Genomic DNA, 21134 nt, shown 5'->3' with positions numbered 1-21134 from the left:
ATATTTACAAAGCCCAAAAAGGGCAAGTTGGTTCTTGTTTTATTTTACAGAAGATCCCCGTGGGCACTTGACAGAAAGGCTAATTTTAAGGCTGATTTTAACCGTTTGTGTTTTGTGACAGAAATACTGAAGATTTGATCATGCTAGAATACTGAGTATACCTCTTAATTACATTTTTTTGGTTGCAATCATATTGTGTTTTGCATTGTTGTGAGTGTGGGTGGTGATTGATATCAGTCCTTGGATCTGTTAAATTTCACAACTGGGTTCAGAGTTCTTACAGGTCATCCTGGCTTACTGGTACTCCCTGCACAGTGATACCATTTCTTTTGACCCCTTCTTTCACCCCTTTTTTTCAAACTGATTATGATTTGCATGTGACTCCTCCACAGTGTTTCCAAATTCCTAACAAACTGGGAAATGAATCAAGAGGCCCATCTAATATCTGTTAGATGTGGGCACAAAAGAAATCTATCGTAAAGCCTTTTGCACTGATGCTTTTCAGTGTCACACCAGTCCAGGCGTTCCATCCAAAACATGGTTGTTGGAAAGTGTCTAAGTTTTGATAAGAGATGTGTATGTTTCTGGGATTACTCCTCTTGATGGTTTATACTGTGGACTATCCTGCACACACTATCCTGTGAAAAATTCTGTAGACTGTAGCAATACTTGAACTTGCCAAACTAAGATTTATATCTCTCAGCATTTGAATTGCTTTGGAAATGTTCAAGTGGAGAGTTCTCGTGATACTAAATCATCTTAGAAAACATTACATGGCAAGTCCACATATTGTCAAATTGGACTAGATATGCTTTTGATGAATTCACTGAAGTGTAATATTGTATGGGTGTTCATAAACACCACAACCTCTACTGAAGAATTCCCATCTGGATCTTGGCTTACACTGGGAGTTCCTGGGTGGGGAAAGCAGCTGACACAAATAGCTCTATTTGTTTTACTTACTGATTTAATATTATTGGCTATTGTTAAAGGTATGGTTATTGCCAAATGTACAGTTGTCTCTTTTCACTTTCTAATTTTTATTCATTATGGAACGTTCGTGTCACCACTCCTGAAGAGTCACAGGTGGTGTCTGTGGCAAATTGAATGACTCTAATTGTTGTCTAAAAATGGAATGATAATGAAAATGTTGCTGAACAAATTGCCCACGGGAGAAACGTATCCTTTTTCCTGTGCTGTTGCAACTCTTATGTTTGTTTCTTGTATGGCTCCATGTTTGATTCAACTTTTATACAAGGAGTTGTATCCTCCATGTACTTTGTAACCACTTCAACTGATGATGAACAAGTCCAACAAATCAGGGCAACCTCTGTAACCAAGCCCAAGAAATTCTTCATAACAACTGTAACATTTAACCCCCCTTCCCACTCCTCTTTTCCCTTATGCTTACTTTTTTTTTTTTTTCTTACTTTCTTTTTTCTCTTGTCCTCACCACCATGGAGGGTCACTTATGCTTCATTTCAAGCAATCTTTGAGCCACGTGGTGGTGTGAGAATTCTTTGATTTTTTTTTTTTTTTTTTTTTTTTTGGCTCAAAGCTTGCTTCCTGAGGTATTTCTTGTGATAAGGCTGCCTTGTCTAGGAGATGAGTGATGGGTGTTGCTGTGTGGCAATCAACATCACTGTGTGGACAATTTTAGCTGTTTGCCTTTGGTAGGGAGTGCTCAGGACTGCTTACTGGTGGAAGATATAGCCTGTGACCAAATAACTCCAGCTTGCTATGAGACTGGGCGATGATACCATTGTATCCTGTGAAGGCAAGATACAAGTGGGCACCTCCCTGCTCCCTCTTATCTACTGGCAAGGCCCAGAAGAAAGGAACAAAAGGGGTTCTTTCTGAGATCCCAAAGCCAGAAGCTGCCACTCCAAAGAGAGCTGACTTTGGACTTATAAATAAGTTTGTACTACCACTGAAAAGTTGCCATCATCGCTGTAGTCACTGTCATCGCCAACAGAACAACAATGCTCGGCAACCCACCACTACTGAAGATCAGTGACTGAACTATCATGCTGGATCCATGGTGGTGACTATCTCCCTCTTGCTTCCTATAAAGACTCCTTTCTTCCAGGAAACATTCCAGGCCAGGCTTGATCCAGAGGCAGAAGAGACGGATGCAGAGGTAGGGAACCCAGTCCACCTTGGGGGGTGGAAACAAGGTTGGAAAAAGGTGATCTTTGAGATCCCATCAAACCCATCCCTAGAGGTGTTCAAGGCCAGATTGGATGGGGCCCTGGGCAATCTGGACTAGTATTAAATGGGGAGGTTGGTGGCCCTGCCTGTGGCAGGAGGATTGGAGATTCATGAACTGTGCAATCAAGGGATAATAGCATCTGCAAACTTTCCTTATAACTCTCCTGTATGGACAGTGTGGAAGTCTAACGGCAAATGGAGACCTAGAGTGGACTAAAGGCGTCTGGACTAAAGGACTGCCCCTTCAGCAAAAGCTGCCCCAAATGGGCCTTCTAGGTAGGTGTCTGGCCGTGCTCTCACCCCTACAGGCACAGCGGTGCTCTCCCACCAGGGCTGCCCCTTTCAGAGCCCCTCACCCCCTTCATCGCAGCCCACCTCACACACACACCGGCTCAGCCAGCTCACACTTTGCAAGTCACAAATCACTCTCCCTTGCACGCCCACGCTCTCTGCACTTGCTGCCACCACCGACACATGGATCCATTGCCCCGTGCTCTGAGCCCAGTAGTCGCACTCAGAGACCAACCATGCATGAGTGACAGATCAGACAGCACTCAGGCAGGATAGAATAAAGATGGCATTTAATCAGAATTCTATGTTGACAGGATGGAATCAGAATTCTGCATTGACAAGATGGAATCAGAATTCTACGTTGACAGGATGGAATCAGAATTCGACATTGACAAAATGGAATCAGAATTCTATGTAGACATGATGGAATCAGAATTCTATGTTGACAAGATGGAATCAGAATTCTACGTTGACAGGATGGAATCATAATTTGACACTGACAAGATGGAATTAGGCATCTCTGGGGTGCTGCCTGGTGTTTGCAGCCTCGTGCTTCTCCTCTTGCTGTCCCCTGATGCAGCTGCAGGTGCAAATCCTGCGCAGAGCCCGGAGCACATTCCTGATGACAGCTGGCATCCGGCGGCGAGCTGCTGCTGTCTTCATCTTACCAGCTGAGGAATGAGAAATGCTTGGTGGCACACTGACTGCCTCAGCAGCTTCTTCCTCACGGTTGTCCTCCCATTCTTCTTCCACACCCACCATGGTATCAGGGCAAAAACAGGAGGGCGTGGGCATGCTCTCAGCCATCACTGCAGTGTCCCTGGCATCCAGCATGCTGTGAGCGGTGCTGGCATCACTGGCAGCATCGTCAATGATCGCTTCCTCTGCATACTTAATTCCAATACCCCAGCTTTGGGAATCACAAGAGGCAGGAAAGTGGCCATCTGCCCTCGATGTAGTGGCGCAGATGTCCAGCATGCCCCAAGCAGTGTCGGCAGCATTGGCACCATCATCTGCTGCTTGGAGCACGAGAAGCCTGGGCATGCCCACACTGTATGGCTCAGACTTGTTCCCAGTAGACAACATCTGCTCCCTTCTTGCCTCGTCACGGATTCTCCGGATTGCTGGGTGAATTGGAGGACATCCATAGACCTTCCAGTACATCTCTCCGAGATCTTGCAGAATTGATGGTTCTCCTAGAGATTGACTGGAGGACTCAGGCATGGCCATAGCTGGTTCTTCTCCTTCTTCTCCCTCACTCAATGACAGGAAGAAGGGTGCTTCGCTGGCCACCTCCGGAGAGTGCGCTGCTGTGAAACAGTCCGAGTCTTCCACATCTTCAGGCACAGATATAGGCAATGGCTCAAGGTGTCCTCTAAGCCCAGCACCTACATCCAGAAGCGAAGCTGAACGTGATATTTCTGCCTCATCAGACTGGGCAAGACATGCATTCTGCAGGTCACCAGATGACTGTCCTGCAGTTCCTGTCTCAACAACCTCTTCCGAATCATGGTGTACATCCCACATTCCCGCATCCCAGGATAGGAGGTCCCCTGCCACAGGAATGGGGCCCTCCACCATCGATGTTGTGGTGCAGGTGTCCAGCATACTCTGAACAGTGTCAGTAGCACTGGCACTGTCATGTGCTGCTTGGGGTCTTAGCAGCCTGAGGATGCTCTCATTGCATGGGCAGGAGATGTTCCAGGTGGACAACATCTGCTCCTTCCTTGCCTCATCCTGAATTCTACGAATTGCTGGGAAAATTGGAGAATATCCATAAGTCTCCCTGTAGAGCTCTCTGGGATCTTGCAGTCTTGATGGTTCCCCCTTAGCTTGTTTGGACAATTCCAGCACAGGCATAGCTTCTTCTTCTCCCTCGGACACTGACAAGCGGAGAGATGCTGCATCAGCATTCTCTACAGAGCGTGCAGCCTCGGAAGAATCTGAGCTTTCTGCATCTTCCAGCACTGATGCAGGCAGAGGCTCAAGGTGTTCTACAGGCCCTGGATCAGCATCCAGAAGAGATGGTGAACACACTGTGTGTGCCTCATCCGACTGGGCAAGACATGCACTCTGCAGGTCACCAGATGACTGTCCTGCAGATTCTGTCTCAGCAGCCTCTTCCGAATCATGCTGTTCATCCTGCACGCCAGCATCCCCGGATATGAACTCTCCTGGTGCAGGAATGGGGCCCTCCACCATCGATGTTGTGGTGCAGGTCTCCAGCATACTCTCAACAGTGTCGGTAGCACTGGCACTGTCATGTGCTGCTTGGGGTCTCAGCAGCCTGAGCATGCTCTCGTTGCTTGGCCAGGAGATGTTCCAGGTGGACAACATCTGCTCCTTCCTCGCCTCATTCTGAATTCTATGAATTGCTGGGAAAATTGGAGAATATCCATAGGTCTCCCCGTAGATCTCTCTGGCATCTTGCAGTTTTGGTGTTTCTCCCAGAGGTTCTTTGGACAATTCCAGCACAGGCATAGCTATTTCTTCTTCTCCTCCCTTGCATGCTGACAGGAGTGGTGCTGCATTGACCTCCTCTGGACAGTGCGTGGTCTCGTTTTCTGCATTTTCAGGCACTGATGCAGGCAATGGCTCAAGCTGTCCTGCAGGCCCAAGACCAGCGCCCAGAAGAGAAGCTGAACACACTGTCTCTGCCTCATCAGACAGGGCAAGACATGCATTCTGCAGGTCACCAGATGACTGTCTTGCAGTTCCTGTCTCAACAATCTCTTCTAAATCATGCGGTTCATCCCGCACTCCAGCATCCCAGGAGGGGAGCTCCCCTGGTGCAGGAAAGAGGCCCTCCACCATCACTGTTGTGGTGCAGGTGTCCAGCATACCCTGAGCACTGTTGGTAGCACTGGCACTGGCATGTGCTGCTTGGGGTCTTAGCAGCCTGAGCATGCTCAGATTTGGCCAGGAGATGTTCCAGCTGGACAACATCTGCTCCCTCCTTGCCTCATCCCGAATTCTCCAGATTGCTGGGTGTACTGGAGAACATCTGTAGGCCACCTGGTTGACCCCTCTGGGATCTTGCAGTCTCAGTGCTGCTCCCAGAGCTTGTTTGAAGGCTTCAGGCATGGTGGTGGCAGTTACGTCTCTTTCTCCCCCCTCACACACTCTTGGGAACAGCACTGCATTATTGGCCTCCTCTGGAGAGTGTGCAGCCTTGGGAGAATCTAGGTTGCCTGCATCTTCAGGCACTAATGCAGGCAGGGGCTCCTTGTCTTGCTCTTTGCCGCCTGCCTGCCCTTCTGGGCCCTTCTGAGCTGCTCTGGAAGATGGTGTAGTGGCAGCACGAGTGTCTGTGCTGCCCTCCTGAGCATCTCTCCAAGCTGCGTGGACTTTCCCAGCCTTGGTGGTCAGTCCCTGGGCCGTTCCTGCTGGTGTTCTCAGGCTGCTGGTAGGTGCTTGGCGCCCTGGTACTGCCAGCTGCACTCCGGCTCTTGGGCTTGCGGCTGCAGCACAGCTCAGGGACACCACGTAGTTCTGTCTGGGTCTGGCACTGCGACGCCCGAGAACAGCTGAGACTTCCAGGGCTGCACCCCGGCTCTCAGCCCCTGCTGTCCCGTCCTGGACATGCAAGGTTCCCGGAGGTCTCGGGGCAAGGACTGGGAGTCTGCTGCCCCTGATGCCCACGGCACGTGCTCTGCCACTTGGAGATGGTGTGGAAGAGGCTGCCGCTGGCAGAGCAGGCAGCTTGCAGACCCCAGAAGCTGCTGCTGCACGCCTGGGTGCTGCTGCCGGCAGCCCCGCCCGCCTTAAGCAAGGCAGCAAGGGTGGCTGAGGCTGTCTGCTTTGGCCACTGGCACCGCCGCCGGTCGCCGACTCCAGGAACTGCCGCCCGCCCGCCTGCAAGAGAAGCCGAGGAGAAAGGCCGAGTGAGCGCGGTCCTCGCCGCTCGCGCCGCACGCAGCACCGAGGGCAGCGCTCAGCCCGCGGGCGGCTGCCGCCCCGCTCCCCACAGCCGCACCGGCACAGGGCGGTCCCCACGCGGCGCGGGAAGACGTCCGGCCCCGCCTCCCTCGGGCTCCCTACCTGTGCGCGGCGGCTCCCGGAGGCCCGCGCGCTCTCCGGGCCGGGCAGCGGCGGCAGACGGACGCCGCGGAGGGACGAGCCCGGGCTCCGGCCGCCCGGCGGCACCACCTGCGGGGAGAAGGAGAACCGGGATGGAGGCGGCGAAGGCGCGGCCGGCGTCCCCCGCGGCGGCGACTTCGACGGCCGCCGGCGGCCCGGCCGAGCCCGAGCGCCTCCCTCCCCGGCCCGCACCTGTCGGCGGTCGCGCACGCGTGGCAGCCCCGCGTCGGGCTGGCGGTCGTCCTTCTTCTCCCGCTCCTCGCTCATCGCCGCGTCCTCGCGCAGACGCTCGGTCGCACGCACCCGGGGGAGCCGCGTCCTCCTCGCGGAGCCGCTCTCCCGAGAGTGAGCGGCACTCTCTCCGGGGGACTCCGGCCCCTCGCGGCGGCCCCGCGTCACAATGGCCTTGGGGCGCGACGCCGGCCCGCGTCACAGAGCCCCGGCGGGCTCCGCAGCGCACTGCGGCAGCCCTCCGCGCCCGCCTGGGCAGCCGGCTGCCCGGGGCTCGGCGTCGTCCTGACGACGGCGGGCCACTGGCGGCACGTCGCGGCAGCGTGTGGGGCACGGAGCGCTGCAGGCAGGGGCCGCTGCAGGCTCTCCCTGGGACGGTGGGCCTGGATACGGCGGGGCACGCAGTGCTGCCGGCCTCCGTGCTGCTTCGTGGCCGTCTGCGCTGGGCAGGCCCTCCCTGGGATGGCTTGCACGCCCTCGCTCTCTGCACTTGCTGGCACCAGCGACACACGGATCCATTGCCCCGTGCTCTGAGCCCAGCACTCAGCCAGGAGAGAATAAAGACAACACTGAATCAGAATTCTACATCTACAGGACTGGGTTTGTCATCTCCAGGAGCTGCCTGGTGTTTGCAGCTTCGTGCCTCTCCTCTCGCTGTCCCCTGATGCAGCTGCAGGTGCAAACCCTGCGCAGAACTGGGAGCACATTCCTGATGACAGCTGGCATCCGGCGGCGAGCCGCTGCGTGTGGTGCGGCTGCGGAACCTGAGGGGGACAGAGAGCTGTAGGCAAGGGGCAGAGGCGAGGCCCTGCCTGCTCTGTACATGGGTTTTCCCTGGGAAAATGAGCCTGCATATGGCAGGGCGCACACCGCTGCTGGCCTCCGTGCCAGTTGGTGGGACATTTGAGCTGGGCAGGCCCTCCCTGGGATGGCTTTCTGTCTGGGGACGTCCCTAGGCCATCCTCCGGTGCCTCTCTGAAGCACCTGGGGCTCTGTGCAGGTCCTCTGTCCTCTGCAGAAACCTTGGCAGCATGTGGTCTGGCAGCGGTTGCTATGGGAGACAGATAGCAATAGGCAAGGGGCAGGGTGGGCACCAGGCAAGGACCTGCGTGCTCCCCTAGCACAGCTTTTCCCTGGGAGGGAAAGCTGTCCTGGGCACAGCAGAATGGTGCGCATGGAGTGCTGCCAGCCTCCGAGCTGCTCACAGGGCTGATCAGGCTCAGCAGGCTCTCCATTTGGGGACATATCTGGGACATCTTCTGATGTCTCTCTGATACGACTGGAGTTCTGTGCACCTCCTCTGGCCTCTGCGGAAACCTGTGAGGGGAGAGCAAAACCAGCCCTGTAGGTTCCTTGCCAGCAATACTCCAAGTTCCAGGTTATCTTCTCCTGGTTTGTCAATCATGCCCCTCACATGAAGGTAAGCCGGGGTAACCCCGGATGTCCATCTTTCTGCATGGAGCTGGATGGAAAGAAGACAGTACCAGGCATCTCCCCACAGTGCACACTCCAGTACAGCTCCTGTCTTTGCCTTCATTTCACACTTGGTCCTGACCACATGGACTTCCCTCACCTTGTGCTTGAAATTGACTGTACTTTCTGCTCCTTTGCATGCAGATGAATGTCCCTCAGGTCTGGGTCCTGCAGCCACAGGGGAAGCTGAAGGCATGGTCTTCATCTCACCATATGAAGAACCAGAAATGCTTGGTGGCACACTGGCTGCCTCAGCAGCTTCTTCCTCATGGCTGTCTTCCCATTCTTCTTCCACACCCTCCACAGTATCAGGGCAAAAACAGGAGAGTGTGGGCGTGCTCTCAGCCATCACTGCAGTGTTCCTGGTATCCATATCCAGCATGCCGTGATCAGTGCTGGCATCGCTGGCAGCACTGTCAATGGTCTCTTACTGTGTGTACTTAATTCTAATATCCTGGCTTTGGGAAGCACAAGATGCAGGGAAGTGGCCATCCACCCTCGATGTCATGTTGCAGAGGTCCAGCATGCCCCAAGCAGTGTCGGCAGCACTGGCCCCGTCATCTGCTGCTTGGAGCACGAGAAGCCTGGGCGTGCCCACACTGTATGGCTCAGACACGTTCCTTACAGTGGACTACAGGCATCTGGAGGCCAAGACTGCCCCTTCAGCAAAAGCTGCCCCAAATGTTTCAGAATTGATTACTGCCCTACAGGAACAGGCTCATCCCTTTCTGGCTGCCATTGATGCCTAAGACAGCTGTTTTATGGTCCCCTTGAAGAAGGTGGAGGACAATCAATTTTGCATTTACTTGGAGGGAGTGCAATGCACAGTCACCTGATTACCCCAGGGGTACAGACACTCGCCCACTCTGGCGCTTGGAGCATAGGCACAGAAGCTGGAGAAGCTCACGTTGGACCACGGTGTCCGGATTTATCTGTATACTGATGATATCCTCATAAGGGGGAATGATGATGTCAATGTAGGGAATACCCAAGCCTTTGCAGTGAGACACCTGAGGAGCCCTGATCCAGCTGGGACACTCCTGGTCTCCTCTAGGTAGGTGTCTGGCCGTGCCACCCACCACCATGGAATTTCCCTGGGAGGACTGGCCTGGATATGGCAGCGCATGGAACGCTGTCAGCCTCCATGCCACTTGGTGGGCCATCTGAGCTTGACAGGTCCCTCCCTGGGATTGTTTTCTGTCTGGGGATGTACCTGGGCCATCCTCCGGTGCATCTCTGAAGCACACGGAGCTCTGTGCACGTTCTTCAGCCTCTGCAGAAACCTGTGTGAAGAGAACAAAACCACACACCTGTATGCCACTGGCTGGTGATGGTGTGGGTGCCAGGGGTCCAGGGGAGGGATCCCCTTTCCAGGCCCCTTTGATTGAAGGCAAGGCAGGAATAACAGAGGGGCTGTCCACCCTAATGCATGGAGCTGGTTGGAAAGGAGACAGCATCTCCAGGCATCTCCCCACAGCGCACACTCCAGGCACCACTCCTGCCTCTGCCTCCAATTCATGCCTGGTGCTGACCTTGCTCACCTCATGCTGAGGGCCCACATCTTCTGCTCCCTCACATGCTGACACATGCTCCTCAGTCATGGGATCTGCAGCTACAGATGAAGCTGAAGAAATGGCCTCCACCTCACCAGATGGCTCATCGGATGTGCTGGATGTGATGCTGACTGCCTCTGATGCAGCATCTTCCTCAGAGTCACATCCCCAGTCTTCCTCCACATTCTCCAGTGTTGAAGGGCAAGGACAGGAGGGCGGGTGCATGCCCTCATCTCTCACTGCATTGTCTCTGGCATCCAGCGTGCCCTCAGCAGTGCTGGCAGCACTGTCGCTGTCATCACTGGACTCTTCCAGTATAACTGGCAGTCTAACAGTCCACTTTCTGGAGTCACCAGAGTCAAGAAACCAGTTACCAGCCCGGGATGTCGTGGGCCAGATACCTGGCATGCCCTGACGAGCGCCAACATTATTGAATGCGTCACCTCTTGCCTGGAGCCTTCGCTGCCTGGGGCTTCTCACATTCCTTGGCCAGGAAATATTCCAGTGTGACAACATCTGCTCGTTTCTGTCCTCCTCACGAATTCTCCGCATTGCTGGGATCATAGGAGAGTACCCAGAGGGCTCCCTGTTGATCTCGCTGGGATCTGGCAGTCTCCGTGCTTCTCCCAGACCTTGTCCGGAGGATTCAGGCATGGCCATAGCTGATTCTTCTCTTTCTCCTCCCTTGGACATTGGCAAGGGGAGCGATACTGCATCAGTCTCCTCTGCAGAGCTTGCAGCCTCGGAAGAATCTGAGCTTTCTGCATCTTCCAGCACTGATACAGGTAAAGGCTCAAGGTGCCCTGCAGGCCCTGGCTCAGCATCCAGAAGAGATGGTGAACACACAGCGTGTACCTCATCAGATGGGGCAAGAGATGCAACTTGCAGGGTGCCAGATGACTGTCCTGCCGTTTCTATCTCTGCAGCCTCTTCCAACTCTAGCTGCGAGTCCTGGACTATAACACCTCTGGCTGAGGAATCATCAGAAGCAGAAAACTGGCCCTCAGCCCTCGATGTCACACTGCAGATGCTCAGCGTGCCCTGAGCACTGTCAGCTGCACTGGCACTGTCTTCTGTTGCTTGGGGCCTTAGCAGCGGGGGCACGCTCATGCTATTTGGCCAGGAGATGTTCCAGTGTGGCAGCATCTGGTCCTTCTTCGCCTCATCCCGGATTCTCTGGATTGCTGGGTGAACTGGAGGATATCCATATGCCTCCCCGTAGACCTCTCTGGGATCTTGCAACCTCTGTTCTTCTCCCAGAGACTGGTTGGAGAATTCAGGCATGGTGGTAGCCGTTTCTTCTTCTTCTCCCTCGCATGCTCTCCAGAAAAAAGGTGCTGCATTGGCCTCCTCTGGAAAGTATTCAGCCTTGGAAGAAGTTGAGTGTTCCCCATCTTCAGGACCTGTTACAGCCAAAGCCTCAAGGTGTCCTCCAGGCCCAGGGTCCGCAGCCAGAAGAGAAGCCGAAGGCATGCTGCCTGCCTCATCAGGTGAGGCAAGAGATGTGCTCCACAGTTTGCCAGGTGAACATCCTGCGGATTCCCTCTCAGCAGTCTCTTCTAATTCTTGCAGCTCAACCTGCACTCCAGCATCCCTGGTTCGGGAACCACCAGAGGCAGGAATCTGAGCCTCAGCCCTCGATGTCGCGGAGCATACGCCCAGGTTTCCCTGAGCAGTGTTGGCAGCACTGGGCCTGGGCACGCTCACAGAGTTTGCCCACCGTGTGTTGCAACTGGACAACATCTGCGGTGTGTGCTGAGGTCTCGGGGCAAGTACTGGGAGTCTGCTGCCTCTAATGCCACGTCCTCCTCGCCGAGCCGCTCTCCCGAGAGTATGTAGATTTTCCTATTTAAACTTACACATTCACTGTCTAAATGCAAAGACTGACTGTGAAATATCACTTTGTTTAATTACCCTAAGTTTGCACATTGACTAGTGAGGCAAACAAAATGAAGCATTCCAAAACTGTGCTTATCAGAATGTTAAAATATCTTTCAAATTAAGATGGCGTATGAGACTTGGCCTTTTGATCTTTGAAACTACTCACCACTTACAAAGAAAAGGAAGCTATAACTGGAAAAACGGGTTATTTCTTTATCAAGGAGTTTAGATCCTCAAAGAGGCACCAAGTAGAGCTTTTTAATTAAGCTTGCTAAACAAATGCCTAATCTTTCTGTGCGAGTATTTGTTTTGCAGTAAGCAGCCCTTTTTGCCCTTCTTAAACATTGATTCATATCAGAGGCACTGCAAACACTGTATTTTAAGAAGATCATTAAGCCTGATTATTAAGACTGGGAGCAACACACAGAGCCACAGCAATTGTTGTAGCTGTTCCCAGGCTTCTTTGGAGAATCCTCGTGGCTGCTCTGGGTGATAGCTTGCTCCTGGCTGGCTGGAAGAGACTACACCTTTTATCCACAGATGGTACTAGTGGGTCTCAAACCCTCATTCAGCAATCAGCTGGTGAAGAGACAGACAACCAGGCAAATGAGGGCAGCAAGGAAAGACAGTGTGCAGCCTTCAGCAGTGCTTGCAGCGTGGCCACAGGGACACAGCAACTCTGCTGAAAGCTACACAGCATGAAGATGTGCTACGTGTTGTGACCACCGTGGGCTGGAGAAACAGTATGCCTTTAGCACATAGTAGATTTTAACCCAGAAGCACATCCCAAGAGAGGATGTGGTTGACCAGATGTTGTTTGAAGGGTATTTGGGGTGGCCTCATCTCAGGGAGTTGTGCTGTGGTCAGAGTGCAGAGGGACCACGTGAAGAAGCTGTAGGAAGTGGCAATCGCTGAGGAAGACAAACAAGGGTATGAACAGTCCATTTAGATACCTCACCCTCTGTTTCAAGGGAAGAGGAAAGCAGGAGACATATGACAGGCCGGCCCCTACAGACCGTGGGCACCACACGGAGCAGATCTCCATTGCAGCCATGAAGCAGCCCATGGTAGGCGCGGCCTGCAGGAGGCCGCAGCCATGTTGTGCCCACAGGAGCAGCCCCGGGCCGGAGCTGCGGCCATGGAGAAGGGCCGCGGTGGGGCAGGAGGGCTGGGCCAGCTGCTGCTCTTGAAGAGGAGAGTGTGGTGTTGAAGCTCTGGGGAAGTGCTGCCCGTGGGGCAGTTTCTACAGGATGGACTCCGGGGTACGGAGCCACTTTAGAGTAGCGCTTGAAGAGCTGCAGTCTGTCAGAAGCCCGTGAGGGATTGGTTTAGAAAAGATGGCTGCCGTGAGAGGGACCCTGTGTGGTGCAACATCAGAGCTTTAGGGACCGACCATAGCCCCAGTTCCCTGCTCCACTTAAGGGGACGACTTGGAAGAGAATGAGTGAATGGGAAAATGTTTTTAGTTTGCTTCTAGTTCCTCAGTGCTCTAGTCTGCTATTAACAGACAGAAACTTACATTCGTCCCCTAACTTGAGTCTGTTTTGCACACGATGGTCCTTGGTGAGAGATCTCCCTGTCCTTATCTCAACTGAAGCTCTCCTTCATTGTATTTTCATCCCTGTTCCTTTAAGAAGGGAGAGTGAAAGAGCAGCATGGTGGAGTGCAGCCAGCCAGCCCCGTTAAGCATACACACGTCTCCTGAATAGCCATGGCACTAGAGTGAAAATCTTATTCAGTGTATAAATTGAGACCACCATGGCTGGTAGTTAAAATCCTGCCAGCACACTCTCTTGTGTTTTGGAAAAAAAGGCTGGTTTTTTTTTTCTCCTGGAAATTTGTTCAGATATATTACTTAAAAACTTATTTCATTTGAAACCTGCAATAGTTTCAGATGCCTATATTGGCATTTTTTCTATTAATAGGAAATATATTGTCACTGGACTATATAGGAAGTGGGAAATAGTGTCACTGGATTTTTGTCTTCTATAAAATGTAAATAGTAATTGTATATAAATGTAAATATATAATAGCATAATATGTGGAATAATGGAAATGTCTATAAAATGTAAATATTTATATGAAGATATAAATTTGGCAGCAAAGTAGACATGGCAGTAATTTTTTGAGAATTGTTTGCTCATACATCTACATAATACAACAAAAATGTTAGTGCTTGTATGACAGCAAATTTTAAGTCCAAATCTGGAAATTCACTTATTTGAAAAGATGGGATGGGGGAGAGAATCAGAAAAAAAATGATTTGGTTGAGATAAAAACTGTTTACTAAGGCAGAAAAATAAGAGAGAAATTACAGTAGTGCTAATAATACATGCATACGTATATATACTTACAAAACAAATGATTCACAAGCAATTATCATCTGCCAGTCTCTCCCAAAGCAGTGGCTGCCCATCTCAGTCAAACCCGTCAGTTTTGAGGTTTTTTTCACCATGTCATACGGTATGGATTACCCTTGTGGCCTGTTTCATTAGAAAATGAAAAGCATGACGCAGCTCCCTTACTAGGGGTTCTGAAGGAGCAGTTAAGGTATAAAGAAAATAGCGATACTGTCGCCCATAGTTTGCCTCAAGAAAAAATCTACCCTCTAGAAGGATTGAAAGAAATGAAGGCAAGGCTAGACAAATTAGAGGCCTCTCCAGCCCAGATGCACCCTTTGATAAAAACCGAATATGCATTCAATAACAGGGAGGATCTAGATCCTCAAATGAATGTTAAAGGAATTCCCTTCTCAGCCACTGAACTAGCAAAATTGAAAAAAGATTTCAGCCGCTCTCCAAAGGAGTCAGAAAATGAGTATGTATGGAGGGTTAGTCTCACTGGTGGAGACCAGATACAGCTAATGGAAAAGGAAGCGGGAGGTTACTGGGGACCAGGAGTATTTTTAACTACTGGCAACAATGGTGCTCCCTGGTCCTTAACACAGAGGGCTGCCTATTGGGCAGGTGGTCTCAATCCTTTAGAAAAGGGATACCCTCTTGCTATTACTGGAACAGTCGACCAGTTAGTAGAGAGCGTTCAAAAGGCTGCTTGTCTCCAAATGATGTATGATAGAAAGCTGCAGCCACACCACGAATCACCTATGATGATGCCTGTTGATCCTGAGAGAATGACTGCTTTAATTAGGGGGCTTCCAGAGTCATTGAAACCCATAGGCATACAACTGCAAGGAAAGATACAAGCTATGTGTCAGGGAGAGAGAACCCGGGCAGCGTTAGAAGGAACTGTAACATCTAACCATCTGCAGTCAGGGGACGTATGGGCGTGGAAGAAGGCTGTCCAAGAGTTAATCAACTATGGAAGAAAATATGGGTCAGTGATTTCTTCCGCCAGTAAATTTGAGCCAAGGGAAGTAAGACTTGCAGCGGTCAGCCTTGCCCCCAGGCCACCTAGCCCAAAGCTCAGTGGGACTGGAAGGGTTTCATTGTCAGTAAAAACAGATAGGCGGAATATTGATCATAAAGGTAATTGTCTCTGGACACTGGGCTGGCAAAAGGATGCCCCGTGAGATCTGATGAATGGATTACCCACTGTCAGGTTAGAGAAATTAGTTAAGTGGTGGCCAGAACAAAAGCTCAAGACCTGGAAAGCAAAACCTGAGCAGCTATCCAATAAAAAACTGATGTCTTCGCCCCTCCCAAGTGACCGGGGTGGGGGCAGTGAAGGGTGGATGCATTAGAAAGCTTACCACAAAGGGAAACCAGATCCTCCATTTAACACCTTGTGTCTAAAGGCCTCACCACTCTTGCCAATTACCCCTGTGAGTCATGATCCAGAGGCTGATAAGCCAGGGAAACACTCTTATCTCCCTGGCCAGCCTGTGCGATTGACTCAGCTAACATGAGGCCAGTTCCCTAACCTTAACAGAATCCCTTACCAAATATCCTTGGAAGGCTAAAGACACCCCGAAAAAAGTAATATGAAATCAACACTTCCTCAATTGTTCCCTCATTTTTTAACCATATTTACAAAGCCCAAAAAGGGCAAGTTGGTTCTTGTTTTATTTTACAGAAGATCCCCGTGGGCACTTGACAGAAAGGCTAATTTTAAGGCTGATTTTAACCGTTTGTGTTTTGTGACAGAAATACTGAAGATTTGATCATGCTAGAATACTGAGTATACCTCTTAATTACATTTTTTTGGTTGCAATCATATTGTGTTTTGCATTGTTGTGAGTGTGGGTGGTGATTGATATCAGTCCTTGGATCTGTTAAATTTCACAACTGGGTTCAGAGTTCTTACAGGTCATCCTGGCTTACTGGTACTCCCTGCACAGTGATACCATTTCTTTTGACCCCTTCTTTCACCCCTTTTTTTCAAACTGATTATGATTTGCATGTGACTCCTCCACAGTGTTTCCAAATTCCTAACAAACTGGGAAATGAATCAAGAGACCCATCTAATATCTGTTAGATGTGGGCACAAAAGAAATCTATCGTAAAGCCTTTTGCACTGATGCTTTTCAGTGTCACACCAGTCCAGGAGTTCCATCCAAAACATGGTTGTTGGAAAGTGTCTAAGTTTTGATAAGAGACGTGTATGTTTTTGGGATTACTCCTCTTGATGGTTTATACTGTGGACTATCCTGCACACACTATCCTGTGAAAAATTCTGTAGACTGTAGCAATACTTGAACTTGCCAAACTAAGATTTATATCTCTCAGCATTTGAATTGCTTTGGAAATGTTCAAGTGGAGAGTTCTCGTGATACTAAATCATCTTAGAAAACATTACATGGCAAGTCCACATATTGTCAAATTGGACTAGATACGCTTTTGATGAATTCACTGAAGTGTAATATTGTATGGGTGTTCATAAACACCACAACCTCTACTGAAGAATTCCCATCTGGATCTTGGCTTACACTGAGAGTTCCTGGGTGGGGAAAGCAGCTGACACAAATAGCTCTATTTGTTTTACTTACTGATTTAATGTTATTGGCTATTGTTAAAGGTATGGTCATTGCCAAATGTACAGTTGTCTCTTTTCACTTTCTGCACTTGCTGCCACCACCGACACATGGATCCATTGCCCCGTGCTCTGAGCCCAGTAGTCGCACTCAGAGACCAACCATGCATGAGTGACAGATCAGACAGCACTCAGGCAGGATAGAATAAAGATGGCATTTAATCAGAATTCTATGTTGACAGGATGGAATCAGAATTCTGCATTGACAAGATGGAATCAGAATTCTACGTTGACAGGATGGAATCAGAATTCGACATTGACAAAATGGAATCAGAATTCTATGTAGACATGATGGAATCAGAATTCTATGTTGACAAGATGGAATCAGAATTCTACGTTGACAGGATGGAATCATAATTTGACACTGACAAGATGGAATTAGGCATCTCTGGGGTGCTGCCTGGTGTTTGCAGCCTCGTGCTTCTCCTCTTGCTGTCCCCTGATGCAGCTGCAGGTGCAAATCCTGCGCAGAGCCCGGAGCACATTCCTGATGACAGCTGGCATCCGGCGGCGAGCTGCTGCTGTCTTCATCTTACCAGCTGAGGAATGAGAAATGCTTGGTGGCACACTGACTGCCTCAGCAGCTTCTTCCTCACGGTTGTCCTCCCATTCTTCTTCCACACCCACCATGGTATCAGGGCAAAAACAGGAGGGCGTGGGCATGCTCTCAGCCATCACTGCAGTGTCCCTGGCATCCAGCATGCTGTGAGCGGTGCTGGCATCACTGGCAGCATCGTCAATGATCGCTTCCTCTGCATACTTAATTCCAATACCCCAGCTTTGGGAATCACAAGAGGCAGGAAAGTGGCCATCTGCCCTCGATGTAGTGGCGCAGATGTCCAGCATGCCCCAAGCAGTGTCGGCAGCATTGGCACCATCATCTGCTGCTTGGAGCACGAGAAGCCTGGGCATGCCCACACTGTATGGCTCAGACTTGTTCCCAGTAGACAACATCTGCTCCCTTCTTGCCTCGTCACGGATTCTCCGGATTGCTGGGTGAATTGGAGGACATCCATAGACCTTCCAGTACATCTCTCCGAGATCTTGCAGAATTGATGGTTCTCCTAGAGATTGACTGGAGGACTCAGGCATGGCCATAGCTGGTTCTTCTCCTTCTTCTCCCTCACTCAATGACAGGAAGAAGGGTGCTTCGCTGGCCACCTCCGGAGAGTGCGCTGCTGTGAAACAGTCCGAGTCTTCCACATCTTCAGGCACAGATATAGGCAATGGCTCAAGGTGTCCTCTAAGCCCAGCACCTACATCCAGAAGCGAAGCTGAACGTGATATTTCTGCCTCATCAGACTGGGCAAGACATGCATTCTGCAGGTCACCAGATGACTGTCCTGCAGTTCCTGTCTCAACAACCTCTTCCGAATCATGGTGTACATCCCACATTCCCGCATCCCAGGATAGGAGGTCCCCTGCCACAGGAATGGGGCCCTCCACCATCGATGTTGTGGTGCAGGTGTCCAGCATACTCTGAACAGTGTCAGTAGCACTGGCACTGTCATGTGCTGCTTGGGGTCTTAGCAGCCTGAGGATGCTCTCATTGCATGGGCAGGAGATGTTCCAGGTGGACAACATCTGCTCCTTCCTTGCCTCATCCTGAATTCTACGAATTGCTGGGAAAATTGGAGAATATCCATAAGTCTCCCTGTAGAGCTCTCTGGGATCTTGCAGTCTTGATGGTTCCCCCTTAGCTTGTTTGGACAATTCCAGCACAGGCATAGCTTCTTCTTCTCCCTCGGACACTGACAAGCGGAGAGATGCTGCATCAGCATTCTCTACAGAGCGTGCAGCCTCGGAAGAATCTGAGCTTTCTGCATCTTCCAGCACTGATGCAGGCAGAGGCTCAAGGTGTTCTACAGGCCCTGGATCAGCATCCAGAAGAGATGGTGAACACACTGTGTGTGCCTCATCCGACTGGGCAAGACATGCACTCTGCAGGTCACCAGATGACTGTCCTGCAGATTCTGTCTCAGCAGCCTCTTCCGAATCATGCTGTTCATCCTGCACGCCAGCATCCCCGGATATGAACTCTCCTGGTGCAGGAATGGGGCCCTCCACCATCGATGTTGTGGTGCAGGTCTCCAGCATACTCTCAACAGTGTCGGTAGCACTGGCACTGTCATGTGCTGCTTGGGGTCTCAGCAGCCTGAGCATGCTCTCGTTGCTTGGCCAGGAGATGTTCCAGGTGGACAACATCTGCTCCTTCCTCGCCTCATTCTGAATTCTATGAATTGCTGGGAAAATTGGAGAATATCCATAGGTCTCCCCGTAGATCTCTCTGGCATCTTGCAGTTTTGGTGTTTCTCCCAGAGGTTCTTTGGACAATTCCAGCACAGGCATAGCTATTTCTTCTTCTCCTCCCTTGCATGCTGACAGGAGTGGTGCTGCATTGACCTCCTCTGGACAGTGCGTGGTCTCGTTTTCTGCATTTTCAGGCACTGATGCAGGCAATGGCTCAAGCTGTCCTGCAGGCCCAAGACCAGCGCCCAGAAGAGAAGCTGAACACACTGTCTCTGCCTCATCAGACAGGGCAAGACATGCATTCTGCAGGTCACCAGATGACTGTCTTGCAGTTCCTGTCTCAACAATCTCTTCTAAATCATGCGGTTCATCCCGCACTCCAGCATCCCAGGAGGGGAGCTCCCCTGGTGCAGGAAAGAGGCCCTCCACCATCACTGTTGTGGTGCAGGTGTCCAGCATACCCTGGGCACTGTTGGTAGCACTGGCACTGGCATGTGCTGCTTGGGGTCTTAGCAGCCTGAGCATGCTCAGATTTGGCCAGGAGATGTTCCAGCTGGACAACATCTGCTCCCTCCTTGCCTCATCCCGAATTCTCCAGATTGCTGGGTGTACTGGAGAACATCTGTAGGCCACCTGGTTGACCCCTCTGGGATCTTGCAGTCTCAGTGCTGCTCCCAGAGCTTGTTTGAAGGCTTCAGGCATGGTGGTGGCAGTTACGTCTCTTTCTCCCCCCTCACACACTCTTGGGAACAGCACTGCATTATTGGCCTCCTCTGGAGAGTGTGCAGCCTTGGGAGAATCTAGGTTGCCTGCATCTTCAGGCACTAATGCAGGCAGGGGCTCCTTGTCTTGCTCTTTGCCGCCTGCCTGCCCTTCTGGGCCCTTCTGAGCTGCTCTGGAAGATGGTGTAGTGGCAGCACGAGTGTCTGTGCTGCCCTCCTGAGCATCTCTCCAAGCTGCGTGGACTTTCCCAGCCTTGGTGGTCAGTCCCTGGGCCGTTCCTGCTGGTGTTCTCAGGCTGCTGGTAGGTGCTTGGCGCCCTGGTACTGCCAGCTGCACTCCGGCTCTTGGGCTTGCGGCTGCAGCACAGCTCAGGGACACCACGTAGTTCTGTCTGGGTCTGGCACTGCGACGCCCGAGAACAGCTGAGACTTCCAGGGCTGCACCCCGGCTCTCAGCCCCTGCTGTCCCGTCCTGGACATGCAAGGTTCCCGGAGGTCTCGGGGCAAGGACTGGGAGTCTGCTGCCCCTGATGCCCACGGCACGTGCTCTGCCACTTGGAGATGGTGTGGAAGAGGCTGCCGCTGGCAGAGCAGGCAGCTTGCAGACCCCAGAAGCTGCTGCTGCACGCCTGGGTGCTGCTGCCGGCAGCCCCGCCCGCCTTAAGCGAGGCAGCAAGGGTGGCTGAGGCTGTCTGCTTTGGCCACTGGCACCGCCGCCGGTCGCCGACTCCAGGAACTGCCGCCCGCCCGCCTGCAAGAGAAGCCGAGGAGAAAGGCCGAGTGAGCGCGGTCCTCGCCGCTCGCGCCGCACGCAGCACCGAGGGCAGCGCTCAGCCCGCGGGCGGCTGCCGCCCCGCTCCCCACAGCCGCACCGGCACAGGGCGGTCCCCACGCGGCGCGGGAAGACGTCCGGCCCCGCCTCCCTCGGGCTCCCTACCTGTGCGCGGCGGCTCCCGGAGGCCCGCGCGCTCTCCGGGCCGGGCAGCGGCGGCAGACGGACGCCGCGGAGGGACGAGCCCGGGCTCCGGCCGCCCGGCGGCACCACCTGCGGGGAGAAGGAGAACCGGGATGGAGGCGGCGAAGGCGCGGCCGGCGTCCCCCGCGGCGGCGACTTCGACGGCCGCCGGCGGCCCGGCCGAGCCCGAGCGCCTCCCTCCCCGGCCCGCACCTGTCGGCGGTCGCGCACGCGTGGCAGCCCCGCGTCGGGCTGGCGGTCGTCCTTCTTCTCCCGCTCCTCGCTCATCGCCGCGTCCTCGCGCAGACGCTCGGTCGCACGCACCCGGGGGAGCCGCGTCCTCCTCGCGGAGCCGCTCTCCCGAGAGTGAGCGGCACTCTCTCCGGGGGACTCCGGCCCCTCGCGGCGGCCCCGCGTCACAATGGCCTTGGGGCGCGACGCCGGCCCGCGTCACAGAGCCCCGGCGGGCTCCGCAGCGCACTGCGGCAGCCCTCCGCG

General features: G+C 52.6%; 1 protein-coding gene across 1 annotated transcript; it reads right to left on the bottom strand.

Annotated features, from left to right (window-relative positions):
* Nucleotides 1-7401: 7401 nt before the first annotated feature.
* On the bottom strand, nt 7402-20924 carry LOC149916738 (uncharacterized). Its single transcript, XM_090145760.1, has 5 exons — nt 20546-20924; nt 17283-18460; nt 9828-11684; nt 9500-9569; nt 7402-7577 (listed from the first exon to the last, which is right to left on the bottom strand). Exons 1-5 carry the CDS (start codon nt 20922-20924, stop codon nt 7402-7404), a joined length of 3660 nt encoding a protein of 1219 aa, XP_090001886.1.
* Between the last annotated feature and the right edge of the window lie 210 nt (nt 20925-21134).

This window comes from Phasianus colchicus, chromosome 9, assembly GCF_987193195.1.
Source record: "Phasianus colchicus chromosome 9, bPhaCol1.hap1.1, whole genome shotgun sequence".
In the NCBI taxonomy this organism is placed as follows: Eukaryota; Metazoa; Chordata; class Aves; order Galliformes; family Phasianidae; genus Phasianus; species Phasianus colchicus.
Note: the sequence above shows the minus strand (reverse complement) of the source record. Positions and strands in the feature narration are given on the sequence as shown.